The 16,091-nt window shown below is 47.5% G+C and overlaps 1 protein-coding gene across 1 annotated transcript; it reads right to left on the reverse strand.

Annotated features, from left to right (window-relative positions):
* Positions 1-3,328: 3,328 nt before the first annotated feature.
* On the reverse strand, positions 3,329-7,890 carry LOC119372139 (uncharacterized). The gene is made up of 4 exons (XM_037642597.1): positions 7,807-7,890; positions 6,298-6,503; positions 5,385-5,592; positions 3,329-4,181 (listed from the first exon to the last, which is right to left on the reverse strand). Exons 1-4 carry the CDS (start codon positions 7,844-7,846, stop codon positions 3,883-3,885), a joined length of 753 nt encoding a protein of 250 aa, XP_037498525.1. The 5' UTR covers positions 7,847-7,890; the 3' UTR covers positions 3,329-3,882.
* Positions 7,891-16,091: the final 8,201 nt, after the last annotated feature.

Consider the following 16,091-nt stretch of genomic DNA (forward strand, 5'->3'; position numbering starts at 1 on the left):
GGTGCCGTCTACGTGAAGCCGGGGCCAAAGGGGTGTGTTGCCTCTGCCGGGGGGCCTTAAAGGTCCAATCACCCGGCGTCGGCTCAACCCCCAGGATCCCCTTTTCCCCGGACACGGCAAAGCCACGCACGGCTAGGCGTGGGAGAGGGTCGAAACCCCCCCGTTAGCTCGGGTCCGTGGTGTCGCTACACACCAAACGCCTGCTTGCGCAGATGCCCCCTGCGGGGTGACACATATGTTGAAGAGTCGCACATGTGTTATTAAACCAGTTGCTTGCAGTTGCGTAACGATGCCAGCAGCAACATAAGCATTACAAATACCAGACGCGGTAATCTGATATGTAGTGCTTATGCTTGTCAGTAATGATGGAGAACGCATACGCGTTTCACGAACCCGTGTGCGTGTGTGGAGGGGGTTCTTGACAGCTCTCACGTACATGGTGGCGAGTGCAATGTCTTTGTTATTGTGACTGATGTGCGCAACGCAGACCTCGCCGATTCCGCTGCTTGTCTGTGTGTGTTCGGTGTTTGACGGCCGGCGAAGTGGGATGCGGTCTACGTTGAAGTTGCGCATCGCCGTGCTCTTATATGTGTCCACGCCGCCGTAGCTGCAATGAAGCCGCTTGCTGTGGACGAAGCATTAGAATCCCGTGATCGCAGTGGGCTCAACGCTCCAGGTTTTCAGAAAGTGCTAACATACCAATTTCTGTAAGTGGGGCGTCTTTTTGGAGGTCGTGCACGTGTGCGTGCACAGACTGTATGTTGAGAGCGGCCAGCGCCAGGTGATTGTTGTGGCACCGAATGAACGTGGTAGCTCGGCCCAAGACAATGTCTGGAGGCCTGTTTGCTAGCCAGGTCATGTCTTCGACAGACTGTGTCGATAGAGCCGGCGACATGTCGGAACGTGAAGTCACCGTATGCGCTGGTGAGGTATAGGCCATCGAGTCTGGTAGTCCTGGAAAGTGCTACGTAGACCAACTTCAGTGGATGGCGCTTATCGTGTCAGAAGACTACCTGGGCGTATGTGGCTCTCTGCGACTTATATATAGTTTGGGAATTTGCTTGCGCAAGGGGAAACTATGCCCTCTTACACGAGACATTTTTTCTGGCGTATGTCTTGGTCATGGTGCTTCGCAGTCCCACGGGCAATCATTTCAATTCTATTGAGGGCATGAGGTAGTGATGTTCCTCGTCCCGGCTGGGACGACAATGCCCACCGTGGACGTTGGAAATTCAAGCCACAGTCGCAAGAAGTTGCCGCGTTCATCACGCTCGACGTACCACAAGGTGCCCATGTTTTCATTAACGAGGCCGTCGCTTACGTCGATGTTGGTCATGATCATGTACGGTTTGCTGACGCTCAGGCAAATTGAGGCCGGCAGGCTAACTATGCTGAAAATATGCCGAAATCAAATCTAATCCTTACATTCAAGCCACACAAATCTGAGCAAATAATAACGCGCTTCAACCCATTTGCATTGAAAGCAGCCTTTGAAGCGGTAGTGCCAGATGGCGTGCTAGAAGTGCAACCTAATGAGCGTTTAAGTATTCTGGCTCTGTACACTCCTGCTCTGGACACAAATGCATTGAACTCTACGGACCTTCGCCGGGGACATCAGATTTTTTTCGTTGCCGCGAGAATTTCATTGTCGAGGGCTTTGGTTATTGAGGGATTCAACTGTGCCACGTGCACCATAAGCAATACTCGCGAAGACTTAAAACACGTCCTCTGCGACTGTTTCCGTTACGACGCAGAAGCTACAGATTCTGAAGGCAGTACTTCACTTGCAACGCGGCTTCAGCTTGGAGCTGCGGCACCTTCTCGGCCCGTGGCTATTGGTGTTTTGGAGGAGCACTCTACTTACAGAATGTTTGTGAATGAATCTTTTGCGTATATGTGTGTGTTTGTGCCTGTACGTATTATTTGTGTATATGTGATCATTGCATATGTCATAGTAATCACCCGACACCTGGAGTAGCAAACCAGGCGATAGACCAGGCTAACGTCTCCGGGAATTTCATTATTATTTTGATCTCTGTCTCTCTTTCTGTTTCGCTTTTCCATCGAGCGCACAAGAGATCTTCTGTGCACGCCGACGGAGATGTATATTCTTTCAGAACGGACTCATTGCCTACGACTTAGCTTATTTTACTTACTGCTTTAGAATCTTCGTTACTTTTTACTCTTAATTCATCCAAGCACGATAGGAGTAGTGTAATGAACCAACATGTACTGGAATAGGTGTAGGAAATATGTTTTCATGGAAGATTCACTGTGTGAATGAAAAATCTAATAAGCGATTAATCTAATAATCGATTAATCTAATAAGCGATTAATCTAATAATACAATTCGAATATTTCGCCCGCCTTCCTAAATCTTCTGCCAGTGCGTTCATTATGTGGCAATATGTGAGAGTATGTTCAATGCAGTCTGCGTCACTGCCATGAAAACCATTTGTTTATGTGGCCGATGAAGTGGTGCCTGCGATAACGCTAGTCAGAGATAACCTTGAATAATGTTTGGGGAAAAAAACCGGCGCGAAAACGACAGTAAACAGAAAAGGAGAAAGGAGAGTCTGTCAGCATTTACAAGCTTGAAGTGCTGGTGTTGTAAGAAAGGAAAGCAGGTAGAAATTGGGGACTCAATGCCAACATCAGCAGATGTGAGGGCACATTCTCGTTAACCACAGACCTGTCGTTCACCAAGGAAGCCAAACCGCAGAGCGGTGACAGCGCTAGTAACTTTGTATGCGACCATCTTGCACTCAGTTCTCGCCTCATTTCGTGAACAGGTGATCACTCATGGAATAGAGAGGAGCTTGTAACTGATGTAAGGGGAGTGGGGGGGGGGGGGGGCTTCTTGCTATTTTTGTACGCAGTAGTTGATGTCGTGGCGTAAGAACTGTGCCTTGTGTCATTCTTCAAACGGGCAAATAACAAACGCAGTAAAAGATTATAAATTTTTATAGGACATAAATATATGCACTTTTGTTTGTAGGAGGGCTGTGCTTGGCACCTCACTTATTACAATTTATAATCACGTATATATCTTCTAATTACCATTAAAAAGCTTCAGACGCGCATTTCGTAAATGTACTTAACTGTGATGTATATATTGTATTGTTCATGAGCGAAACAGCAACAGTATAGTTATATAAATTAAAAAAAAGACAGGTCAGCAAAGATGTACTATACCAACAAATCACTCCTTAAGTGATGCCAGGTAAAAGCCTACTTATCTAGCTCGTGTAACGTTTCTAGTAAAAGACGTGGAAACAAGCAAGAAACTAAGATGGAAACAGAACTAGAAAAACATTTATTGCGCAACCAGCGTGACCTTCCTAAACAATCCTGACATCATTGAAAATTTGCCTATCGAAGTCATTCCACATTTGTCCTTTATTCGTGTCCTCCAGAATTATTTGAAATCACACTACCGAACATTTGGCTTGAAAAAAAGTAAACGTAATAGATGTATCGGTAAATAGCAATGCTTAAGTACAAACACAAGCAGTATTTTATGCCCAGATGACGTACATGCATTCTGCAGTCATCACTATTGAAACGAAATAATAATGAACTTTTAACTTAAAACAAATTAAATATTTCATATTCTTTGTCGGTTCCTCTTTTATTCTAATTAGCTGTATTCTGTAATTAGCTGTAATTAGCTGTGGAAAGTCGGGAAGATTGAAAGCATCGAATAGCAAAGGCCTTGCTTTTAATTATGTGTTGTTAGTGATCCCCAAGTTTCTCGTTAGAGATGGTACCAGACGAAGGTATAACATAAGTTTCATTGGTTCTGAGTCGCATTATGAACGCGTGACACAAAGAGTATTTCCTGTAAAAAACGTACTTTATCAGGTTCATATTCACCGCTCTTTATAAATGGGTATCTGGCCTTTCATTCATATAAATTTCATTATTTTGCCGATTACTAAAAGCACGTGAAAGTAAAGATGTTGGCACTTTTCTTTTAGCCATATTTACGAGACATGTGTAGTTGATAGCACGCGTGACATTAAGTCTAACATGAGTGAACATTTTAACATTAAACTCATGCCAGACTTCGTCAGCCAGTGAACCATTATTTTGAAATTTATCGAAAGTAAAATTTCTGAATACAGGTATCGTCGACGTTTTCAGCTGGAAGTTAGTGATTAGGCAGTCGCGTAGATCACCTGCAAAGAAAGAGGAAACCTATATTTTGAATTATATGTGCAATGGCAAAATACTACATTGTTACAACACTGCTCGCTGAATCTTTCCAACACAGTACTGTGCGGTAAAAGTTAAACTTTTTTAATGTATTAAATGAAGGTCTTCTTGCACAAGAAGGCCTTTCCTCAATAAAATTTAAAAAATGTTTAACATTCACTTGTAATTTCGCATGCATTCAGAACATTTGAATAGGTCACTACTGGGCTTGTACAATATGAGGTTATACATTTTTATTCAATGTTTTCGTTCAAGCTGGCACAGATTTTGGCAACTGGAAACTTAAGCCAAGTGGAAGCATTTGTTTTCACTAGTGTGCAATATTTATTATTTCCGGCAGTCATCTTTCAGGCTAGCATTCGGTTGTGATAAATATCTAGTTTGTGCTCGCCTGCGCACGGTTCCCTCAGCGTCAAATACACATCTAACACGCGTGAAATACACCCAAACGAACACTCACATAAACCTTGCATGAACCCGAACATTCGCATGCGACAATCTATAGCTTCAGCATAAAATATCAAACTTTTGTGGAACATGTTATACTGGCGCGTCTAGAAAGCTGCTTCTATTGGTTACTGAGGGATCGGAAACGCAGTCAAGGAAAATAGCTAGTTAAATGTAGTGACGAAATTTAGAACTTCGCAGGGAAAAAAAATATAATCAGGACGTACGGTGCTGTACAGAGCCGCTTTATGCGCACGTGAAATTTGGTTGACGTGGTTTCATCTGATGGCTGCTATTAAATGAAACGAGATGTTTATTATGAAACAAGATGTTATATTGAATTGCTACGCAGTGTATTGGAGACGTCAATCACTTTCGTTAGCAAAACCTCGCTTTGTCAATGGTCAAATGCCTCGCAAGGTGACTTCGAACGAAATGCCTGGCACGTTAATAATGAGCTATGGGCGTCGGAACTAAATCTGCTCAAATCACTGCGGCTGCCTGAAGCGGTGATGGCCTTCACTAATAGAAAATTTACAAAGATTACAGTTTCTTTTTTTTTTCGCAGAAATCTCAGCACTCTCATTTGCCAGGATTCTGAATTTCTTTCACTACAACACACAACACACGCAGCCGCGAACATTTTGAAGAGCCGCAAATACCATGCTGACGTCCGGAATAGAGTTCGAAGAAAGCATTAATACACGAAGTCCACTCACATTCATCTAGGTGGATGAAGAACACGGTGAGAAAGGCAGGGTTGTGATGGCGACCATGTATAAAGTCGGTGATGGACGCGTAAACAGTGAAATTCTGTCTGATAGGTCTTCCATAAGACAAGTAGCCTTGGTACGTAACTGCAGCACCCTTGAGATCAAAGTGGCATCTTCCAGCCACTATTCCATTACTCGAATCTATGCTGCAATGCTGCAGAAAACAAAAAGGGGAAGATGTGTGCAGTGTTTCATGTCCTCGATCTCAGTTAAAGCAGCTTTGGGAAATAGGGAAATAAATTATTTCTTTTAATGAAGCTTAGAAGCAAAAAGGAAGAAAAAATGTCGCCGGGTCCCTAATGCGCTCGCTAAGAGAACTTGAAGGCCAAAACCATGTTCTTCTTCTTTTTCTTCTCAGTCGCTGTACTGATCCTCTCTTCACCCCCTCCCTAGCGTTGTTCTACACTGCCTCCAGGATCGGAGGCATTGTGAGCTTCCTGCACCTCACCTGTTTTTGCACTGCCTCCGCGATCGGCTCCCCTTTGACGAAGCTACAATTTGATGCCATGACGTCATGGTGTGATGTCACGTTGTGACGTGATATGACGTCATAATAAATTCACAAATTTTGGTGATCTGTGACATCGTGATGAGGTCATATAGTGACGTCATTACGTGATGATTTTTTGCATCACTGGCGTTGACGCCGCCGGTGCTAACGCCGAAGGTCAATTTTCGCTTTTGATGAGGCATCTCAGGCTTTCACCCTAAAAGCCTCGCTTGTCGTTCGTTTCTGCCATTTCAACTACTTTACGCAAATGCACCCATAGGTACTACGCGTAGAGTACTCAGCATGTAAAACGTGTACGCTTTTCAACGTTGAAGAGACACTTATTCAATTATAAATTGCAACTCGTACCTCATTGGTCGGCTTGAGATGGTCGCCTATATTGGACAGCCTTCCGTTGGTCAAATTGAAGCGATACAGCGTACTGTTCTTTGGTTCCCAATCCAAACGTATTGTGAAATAAATGTCGTGCAGTGCAAAGCCATTTGTCATAATGTCACCGAAGATCGCTTTAAACGATTCGTCGTCGTAAGACAGCTCGCTTGCACGTACAAATCCTGCGAAGTGCACAGGAGAGGAGAATACGAGAAAAAAAGATTTTGTTCTCTTAGAGTGGAAAGCATTCGCTCACTACGTTTACTATTTTATTATTTTCTACTCAAAATTAACCTACGTATTACAGTTCGCCTTCCTCAAAGCATGGGCCGAGGAGGATGGGTTACCTTTACAGCAGTATCACGAACGAAAACTGTATCAACCAGAGTTGATTGATGTGCATTAGACAAATTGACGAAAAATATACTTCAACAACTTATGTAAGAAAAAATATAGGAAAGAAAGAAACACGAACACTATATCTGCGCGCAATTGACAACCCATGCGTCTACCCAAAAGGCGATGTTTCATTAGACATTAACTCCGGCAGTCAACAAGATGCGTACTTCAAATATTGTGCCGTATTTTATCTGTCTATGACATTGTCTTAGGGAAACGATAGCAAGCAGCTTTGGTAATGTTGTCAGCATGTTGGTGCTTTTTTCATGGTATGCACATCATACACCTTTTTTTCTGACCATAACTCAATATCTGCTGGTTTGATTCGGTGGCTGCCGTCCCAAAATTGATCGTTAGTTTCCTTTGTTGAACCTTATGTCCCGGTGTTCTTGTATAAAAGATGTAAAAAGAACACATCAGTAGGTGTTTCAATATTTAAAGGTTCCACGGCAAATGGGCTCTGAACGAGTTCGCTCAGAATCAGAAGCTGCAGGTTCACTTTTACCGATCCTGTTTGCGCAGAGACCTTGCATCTGACTGAATTTCACTTATGTACCACATTTATCAGCCAGGTGGAACCCAAATCGGGAGTAAATTCGCAATGCTTCCACTCTGATTGAGCAGAAGTTGCAAAAGTTAACTTATCTATGGATGGTACGGTCAGAACGCATTCGAGAAGAGAAATTAGATGGTGGTTCAAACAGCCTCATTTATCTGATGAAATATGAACGACACACTACTGAGTTCAATGTATTGAGGGACACACCCTTTAAATTACATTTCAACAGTGATCGTGCCTCTATGCACTCAATACACATGCTACTTCTTTATAAAAAATACCACATATAGAGGACACGGCTGTCAACGCGTAAAAGAACGTAGCTGTAAATGAATACTTCGCTGTTAGCAACATGGAATGCGTTCAATTTTATATGCGACTTAAGAACCCCCGTGATTACACTTCATTACTATTTACAGCTACCATAATATCGTAAGTTCACGCACAAATAATACTAGTCATGGCAGTGCCTCGTACGCAGTTTAGCTCCCAGTGCTTTGTGAAGAAAATAGGGAATGATATTTGACCTGCAAGCAATGTTGCGAAAAAGGTGGATGAGGCTTTCATGCTTGAGCGACGATGTCAATGGCACCCAGAAGCGTATCTTTCTGAAACAGAAATTTCATACGATTGCAACCTCAGTTCTTCAAAAAACGTTGCTTTCCATAGTAAACTTAGTTTTAATGAAAAATAATAGATCATTCAACGAAATAAAGTAGAAGCATAGCAATCAGTGTTAATACGGCTTTCTGAATGAGCATAAAGTAAAAAAAGTAATGACGTCGTAATACCACCTGCTCATTGCCGCAATTGACTCTATAAGCAGCGAATGAAACAAAGGCATCATATTTAACTTTATCCAGAAGCCGTCACCGAAGGAAGAAACCAGTGATAAAAACGAAGACAGCGAAGACGCACTACTAGCCAGGATAAGCGCTGGACTTACAGCTGAAACTTTATTAAAGAAAGGTCATTTCCTCACACACATAAACCAGCAGCGCATGCATGTTATATTGAGGTGTTTTATGACATTCTATTATCTGCACTGCCTTGGCCCGGCTCAGACAACTATGTTACGCGTGCGCAGTTAGCTTATGGTGATGGTGGGGGGGGGGGGGGGGATAGTGGTGTGTTCAGTAGATAAACTTTCAGTTATTTGTCCAGCGCCCTTTATGTCTGGTTGTGTTCCTTTACTGTCTTCCTAATTATCGCTGGTTTGTTCTTTCTACCACAAGGAACTAATTCGCCAAGCAAGCAACGTTACTAACATTTTTTAGCGCATAGTCGACCAAAAGCAAATGTTAATAAACGGCACAATGATCATCCTGCTAAGCAATTTCGGTTAATTATCAGAACCAACAATGTTGAACATATTGTTTTCGTTCTTTTTGACAAGAGCGGTAAAAGAAAAATAAAAGTGCTTTAAACTAAGCACTTTTTAACAGCATGGCTGTGTAAGCTCGGATAAACTCCGTCGGTCATGTGCAAAAAATATCACTATCATGAACCGGCACGCACACTCTTCGTACTCGTCTTTCTCTTCGTCCTCTTCTTAATGTGGCGCTTCTCTCCCGGAACACGTGCTGCGATTTGTAAGGTGTGGGATGCAATAACGCTGATGGGCAAGAGAAAAATCATAAAGAGAAAGAAAAAGAGAGAGATAGAAAGAGATAAATAGAGAGAAAGGAATGAAAGAACGACAGAAAGAGAAAGAGAAAAAAAAGAGAGAATCAAGGAAAGTGAAATAAAGAAATAGAGATAGAGAAAAAGAAGCACAAAGAAAGAGGACGCGAGAATATATATAGAGAAGGAGAAGTAGGTAAGAACGAGATAGATAAAAAGAGCGAGAAAGAGAAAGAAATTGATAAAGAGAGAAACAAAGGAATATAAATGAACAGAGACAAAAAAGGCACGGAAAGAACAGTGAGAGGGGAGAAAAAGAAAGAAAGCTGCCTAAATTTTTATTTTCAAATCTGCACATGTTCCTGCGCCCGGATGCTTTGTATGCTATACATGCTGACCCGATGGCTGAACAATCCTATTTTTTCGCATACTCGTGAGTATATAGCAATAGTAACCATTGCGAACGAACGCCGCCATCTTCAAGACTGTCAAGACATGTCGAGACTGTCCGAGATACCACGGAGAAGGCTTTCCGGAATAGCAGAGACTCTGTCTGGGCAAGTTGGTGCGACATTTGCAAATCAGAACAGCATGAAGGACGGGACGAAATACACATTGTTGCAGCCCATGCAGCAATCCTGCTATCAGTTTCGACACATCAGGATCGACTTGATTGGGCTATTTAGATCATCTACTTCTGGCAATAAATGCATTCTCGTGGCTGCCAACTATGTGAGCTAGTGCAGCTGAAGTGGCTGACTTCTTCGTCAAGGACCTCCTCATTCGACATGGTGTTTCAGAGGTCCTCATCCCCGTTCTAAAGAAGCTAGGCGTGTATCGCGGAACTTGCTCAAGTGATGTGCGCTGTAAAGCTGTAGAAGTCACCAAAAAAATCACGCCGTATCCACGAAGTGAATGATGGTTGATGAGCTTTCTCGGAGATAATCGGGTAAACCATGAATGCTCCGTACAATTCCTCTACTGTCATATACAGACGTCGTACGTTGTTATAGGAGCGATTGTGGTCAGCTTGGTGTCGAACCACAAGCGGTTGCAGGCCTTGCAGCTGTGGCCGAACGTAAGGTCGAGGAAATCGCGCTCTAAGCGCGCGTCGGTGCCACCAACTTCAGGTAGTGACCGCTTTCGGCGCTTCGTCGCTGCATCCCGCGCTCGTACCTCTTCGAGGTTGTCTTGCCGCCGCTTCCTCGCTGCATCGGCTTCGCGGGCTTGTATCTCGGGCTCCGCACGACGCTGACGTCTCTCTGCGGCCTCGAGAGCTCTCACCGCAGGGTCTTGGCGGCGAGCCCGCGCTGCTGCTGCCTTGCGAGCCCTCCGCTCCGCCGCCTTGTCTTCTTCGTTCATGTTATTAGTAGCGAAGTGCACTGCCGGAGTGGAGCGAGCGCCGCATGCTACAATTGGCTATACTATATGTGGTTTTGCCTGCGCTAATAATATTGTCACGTAGCCAAGTACGATGCTAGGTTCTTTCAGAAAAGAACGTTTATTAGAGCGAACTTGTGCTCCGCAACAGATTCAAAGCAAAAAACATGGGCGGCGATGCAGAGCCGACAAAACGACGTGCGTAGGCGACCGTCGGCGGAAGAAGGATACCGTGGCGTTATTCTTTCCGCACCATCGGATTACCCCGATAACTCTAGACTGGTGGCGACAGGGCGAAACGCTCTCCCCTATCAAAATGAGACAGCTCGCGCGACATAAAAAAGATAAAGAAGGAAACATGCGCTTTGCTTCGAACGTAGATAAGACGATCGGGCGCGGCCAGACGCTGGCCACAAAACAGCTACGAGAATAAATAATGAGGCATAGTTCGTGGCATTGCCCCCCCCCCCCCCCCCGTAAGAGGGCATCGACCCGATGCTAATAAAGGAAAAGTAGACCAAACAAAAAAGAAGTCATCTGGCGTAATAAGGCTTGAGCCGAACCACGTGGACGATTTCGGGCCGCGTGCGTCGTCGGGATGCGCCACAGTCACTGTCGGGGACAACCTCATAGATGAGTTGACCAACACGTCGTTGAATTTTATATGGGCCGAAATACCGTCGCAGGAGCTTCTCACTGAGTCCGCGACGTCGGATTGGGGTCCAAACCCACACAAGATCCCCTGGGTCTCGGCGCCGGAGGTTGTAGCGTCCGGCATCCACGAGGTGCTTGTCCGTTACGCACTCGAGCCAGCTGGCGGGCCTCCTCCGCACGTTGCAGGTACCCCTGCACATCGGCGTTGGGGTCGTCGTCTTCGACGTGTGGCAGCATGGCGTCGAGCATCGTCGTCGGCAGTCGTCCGTAGACAAGCTCGAATGGAGTCATCTGCGTAGTTTCTTGGATAGCTGTGTTGTACGCGAACGTGACATAAGGGAGTACCTCGTCCCACGTCTTGTGTTCAACGTCGACGTACATGGACAGCATATCCGCAATTGTCTTGTTGAGGCGTTCGGTTAGCCCGTTTGTCTGGGGGTGATACGCCGTGGTCTTTCGGTGACCCGTGTTGCTGTAGCGCAAGACACCTTGCATAAGTTCTGCAGTGAATGCCGTCCCGCGGTCCGTGATTAGGATTTCGGGGGCTCCGTGTCGCAGCACCACTTGGTGGATGAAAAATTTGGCGACTTCTTCTGCAGTCCCTCTGGGCAGCGAGGTGGTTTCTGCGTAGCGTGTCACGTAGTCTGTGGCTACTACAATCCACTTGTTTCCGGATCGTGACGTGGGGAAAGGGCCAAGAAGGTCCATGCCGATGTATTGGAAGGGCCTCGATGGCACGGCGATCGGCTGCAGAAGTCCGGCAGGTCTAGTCGGCGGCGTTTTCCGGCGCTGGCAGTCACGGCAGCTCCGAACGTAGTTTTCTTGCGTAGAATTTCTTGCGTAGGTTTTGCTTGACATGAGGTGGGCATGATTTCTTTGCTTTCTCTCCTTATCCACTTTTCTTGTGACGTTTGAAGAAGCTTATATAAGCTATTTCAAGAAAGAATAAATCAGTTGATAGTTTGCGCTCCTTCTGTCTACATCGTTTTTTTCCTGTGTTCGTCCGAGCTTTGCGCACATACCCTACAATAAGAACGTAGTGGGTGACGTTGGATATGAGACGGGGCCAGTAGTACTTTGTCTTGATCTTTCCGAGCGTGCGTGCTGTGCCGAGGTGCCCTGATGTTGGTTCGTCGTGGCACGCTGCCAAGATTTCGTTGCGGAGGCCAGCGGGGATGACGAGAAGATACTTCGTTTTCGTTGCATGGTCGAAGTTCTTCTTCACGAGCACCGAATTTCTCAGGCAGAATGCAGCGGAGTGGCGCTTAAAAGCCCTTGGCACGGTGACGTTGTGTCCTTCGAGGTGGTCGATCATGGCGCGCAGCTCGGGATCGGCCCGCTGTTTGGCGGCTAGGTCACTTTCCGTCACGATGCCAAAAAACGCGGCGTCCTCATCGGAGTTCTGCGGCGGTGGGTCGACGGGAGCACGTGATAGGCAGTCGGCGTCCGAATGTTTCCTGCCAGATTTGTAGACGATGGTGACGTTGTATTCCTGCAGGCGCAGGCTCCATCGCCCCAGGCGGCCAGAAGGATCCTTCAAATTTGCGAGCCAACACAGCGCATGGTGGTCCGTTACCACCTTAAACGGCCTGCCGTAGACGTACGGACGAAACTTTGAAATGACCCATATTATGGCAAGGCATTCTTTTTCGGAGGCCGAATAGTTGCTTTCTTCTTTTGAAAGGCTGCGGCTGGCATAAGCGATTACTTTTTCGCAGCCGTTCTGCTGCTGTACAAGGACAGCACCCAAGCCTACGTCACTTGCATCTGTGTGCATTTCTGTCTCGGCAGAGTCGTTGAAATGTGCAAGCACAGGCGGGCTCTGTAGGCGATTTTGCAGCTCAGAGAATGCGTTCTGCTGCGCTTCCTCCCAGCAAAATTGAACGCTGTCTTTCGTCAAGCGAGTGAGCGGTTCGGCAATTTTTGCGAAGTTTTTCACGAAGCGCCGGTAGTACGCGCACAGTCCGAGGAATCTTCGCACGCCTTTCTTGTCTTTCGGCCTCGGAAAGTTTGCTATGGCTGTAGTTTTCGCTGGGTCAGGCATAACTCCCTCGGCGTTGATGACGTGGCCCAAGAACTTCAGTTGCTCGTACGCGAAACGGCACTTCTCAGGTTTCAACATTAACCCCGACATACGAATGGCTTCGAGCACAGACTCCAACCTCGCAAGGTGTTCATCAAAATTTCGTCCAAATACGACGACGTCGTCGAGGTAGACGATGCAGGTGTGCCATTTGAGACCGGCTAGTACGGTATCCATGACTCTTTGAAACGTTGCCGGTGCTGTACATAGTCCAAAGGGCATTACCTTGAACTCATACAGTCCGTCCGGCGTGATAAATGCTGTCTTCTCACGGCCCCTTTCGTCCACTTCAATTTGCCAGTACCCTGTTTTCAAATCCATCGAAGAAAAGTACTTCGCGTGGCAAACGTGGTCGAGGGCGTCGTCGATGCGTGGAAGTGGGTATACGTCCTTTTTTGTGATTTTATTCAGCCGTCGGTAGTCGACGCAGAACCTCAAAGTGCCGTCTTTTTTCTTCACGAGCACTACCGGGGCAGCCCAGGGACTTTTCGACGGTTGTATAATGTCGTCAGCGAGCATGTCTTCGACTTGTGTCCAAATCGCTTCGCGCTCGTGAAGAGACACGCGGTAAGGCGACTGTCGCGTTGGTCGGGCGCCATCTTCGGTGATTATCCGGTGCTTTGCAAGGGGAGTCTGTCGTAGCTTCGAAGTCGTCGAGAAACAGTCACTGTAGCGCAGTAGCAAAGCCGTTAGCTTTTCCAGCTGTTCCTGCGGTAGCGCCGGGTTTACGTCGAAGAAAGGAGCAGATCCCAAGGCGTCGTTCGGTTCGCGCTGGAAATCGGCGACGGCGATCTCGGCACTATGTTCCTGAATTTCTTCGAGGAACGCAACAGAAGCGCCCTTGTTTAGGTGCTGATATTCCTCGGTGAAGTTTGTGATTAGAACATGGGATTTGCCGAGCTTCAAGCGCACAATACCTCTTGCGACGGAGACACCGCGGTCCAGAAACAAATTGTGGTCGTTCTCCACGATAGCGTCGCTGTCAGGATCAGCATCTCGAGAGAAGACGGCGATCATAAGGCTTGAACGGGGAGGCAGGGTGACGTGGTCATCGGCAATCCTTAAGGAAGCACGCGGTTTGGCGCTTGGTTTTGGCTTCACGGCGTGATCGGCAGAGAAACTTATAGAATTTGCCGGCAAATCAATAATGGGACCGTTGTCGGTCAAAAAGTCCATGCCCAGAATTACGTCGCGGGAGCAATTGGGCAGTATTACGAAGACAGCAGGATACGTGATGCCGTTTATAGTGATTCGCGACGTACAGGTTCCACTAGGCGTGACGAGGTGGCCTCCTGCTGTGCGTATGTACGGACCGTTCCAACTTGTCGTAACTTTTTTCAGTTTCGCCGCGAATGATCCGCTCATCACTGAGTAGTCGGCTCCTGTGTCTATCAGTGCGACTACGTCAAGGCCGTCAATAGATAACTCAACGTCAGAAGTAATTGGTCTCGAGTTGCTGGTTCGTCGAGGCGTCGTGTCACGGCTGGTTCGCGTTGATGGTCGGTGGCTGCGCGTCGTCGTCTCGTTAATTCCAGGCTTGGTTACGTCCGGTAGGCGCCGCGCCGTGTGCCCGTCGTCGTGTTGGGGCGTCGGTATGTAGGCACGTCGTGAATCTTCGTCTGTGGTGCGCCGTTGCGTCGTTGGAGGTTTTGCGTTTTTCCGCCGTAGTGCAACTTCACCTCCCAAAGCTGCTGCTTTTAGTTTCCCCTTCCTGGGCTGGGGGACCTTCCACGTGCGAAGTCAGTGTTGCTGCGGGGTCCCGTTGATCCGTTTCGGTGGGGGGACGGTGAATGGCCGAAGCGGGCTGGTTGATGGCTAGTCTGAGATAGGTACTCATCGATCTCGCTCGGTAGTTGGCCGGGCAAGGGGCGCGGTGCGTCGACAGAGAAGCCTCGCAGGCCGAGTTGTCTATAGGGGCAGCGACGGTAGATGTGACTGGCTTCGCCGCAGTGGTAACACAGCGGACGACGGTCGGGGGTTCGCCACACGTCGGTCTTCCTTGGTGTCTGGTGTTGCAGCGTAGGTGGTCGGGCGGGCGATGAAGGACGGTAGTAATGAGGCTCCTGGCGACGAGGTACGGGAGGGCGAGGGGCGCGAATAGCAGCGGCGTAGGCCATAGCCTGCGGCTCACGGGGTGTTTCCGATAGCGTAGTGGTCCCTAGTGCTTGTTGCACCTCTTGACGGATCACATCGCTTAGGGAGGCGACTTGGGGCTGCGGCTCCGCTGGGAAAAGTTTTCGCAGCTCCTCCCTTTACTACTGCGCGGATGGTCTCGCGTAGCGTGTCAGTCGAAATCCGTGTTGCGTCAACGTAGTTGGCATTGGCTGCGTCAAAGAAGTGGCGGTCATGCTGCTTGGCACGCATTTCGAGGGCCTTCTCAATTGTGCTAGCCTCGGACACGAACTCCGCAACGGTTTTCGGCGGATTACGGACCAGCCCAGCGAACAGTTCCTCCTTCACGCTACGCATTAATAGGCGCAATTTCTTTTCTTCCGCCATTTCGGGGTCAGCCCGCCTGAAGAGCTTTGTCATTTCTTCGACGAATACAACAACCCCTTCGTTAGGGTGTTGTTTGCGCGTCTGCAGCAAGACTTCGGCCCGCTCCTTCCGCACGACCGTAGTGAAAGTCGTTAAAAATTGCGTCCTGAATCCCTGCCAGGACTCTAGGGATCTCTCGTGGTTTTCGAACCAAGTGCGGGCAGAGTCGGCAAGGTAGAAGAACACGTGCCTCAGTGTCTCCTCGTCGTCCCAACGGTTAAACAGCTTGACCCGTTCAACTTGCTCCAGCGAGTCTTCGGGATCCTCCGAGGGCGACCCATGAAATGGTGGCGGCTCCCTGGGTTGCTGAAGAACTACGGGAGGATTGGTAGCGTTAGTCATCGTGGTGGCGTCGTTCATCACGGTGGTCACGATGTCTTTCTTCACCTTCTTTGGAAGCAGCCCAAACTCCGGCTGAAGACCTTGCTGTCGCCGGCTGGTACGAGTTTCACTTGCCTGGTCACTTGTAGAGGGTTGAGGGTTCATGTACCCAGCACCTCCACCAGATGTCACGTAGCCAAGTACGATGCCAGG

The sequence above is a fragment of the Rhipicephalus sanguineus genome, chromosome 10 (genome assembly GCF_013339695.2).
Source record: "Rhipicephalus sanguineus isolate Rsan-2018 chromosome 10, BIME_Rsan_1.4, whole genome shotgun sequence".
NCBI lineage: Eukaryota > Metazoa > Arthropoda > Arachnida > Ixodida > Ixodidae > Rhipicephalus > Rhipicephalus sanguineus.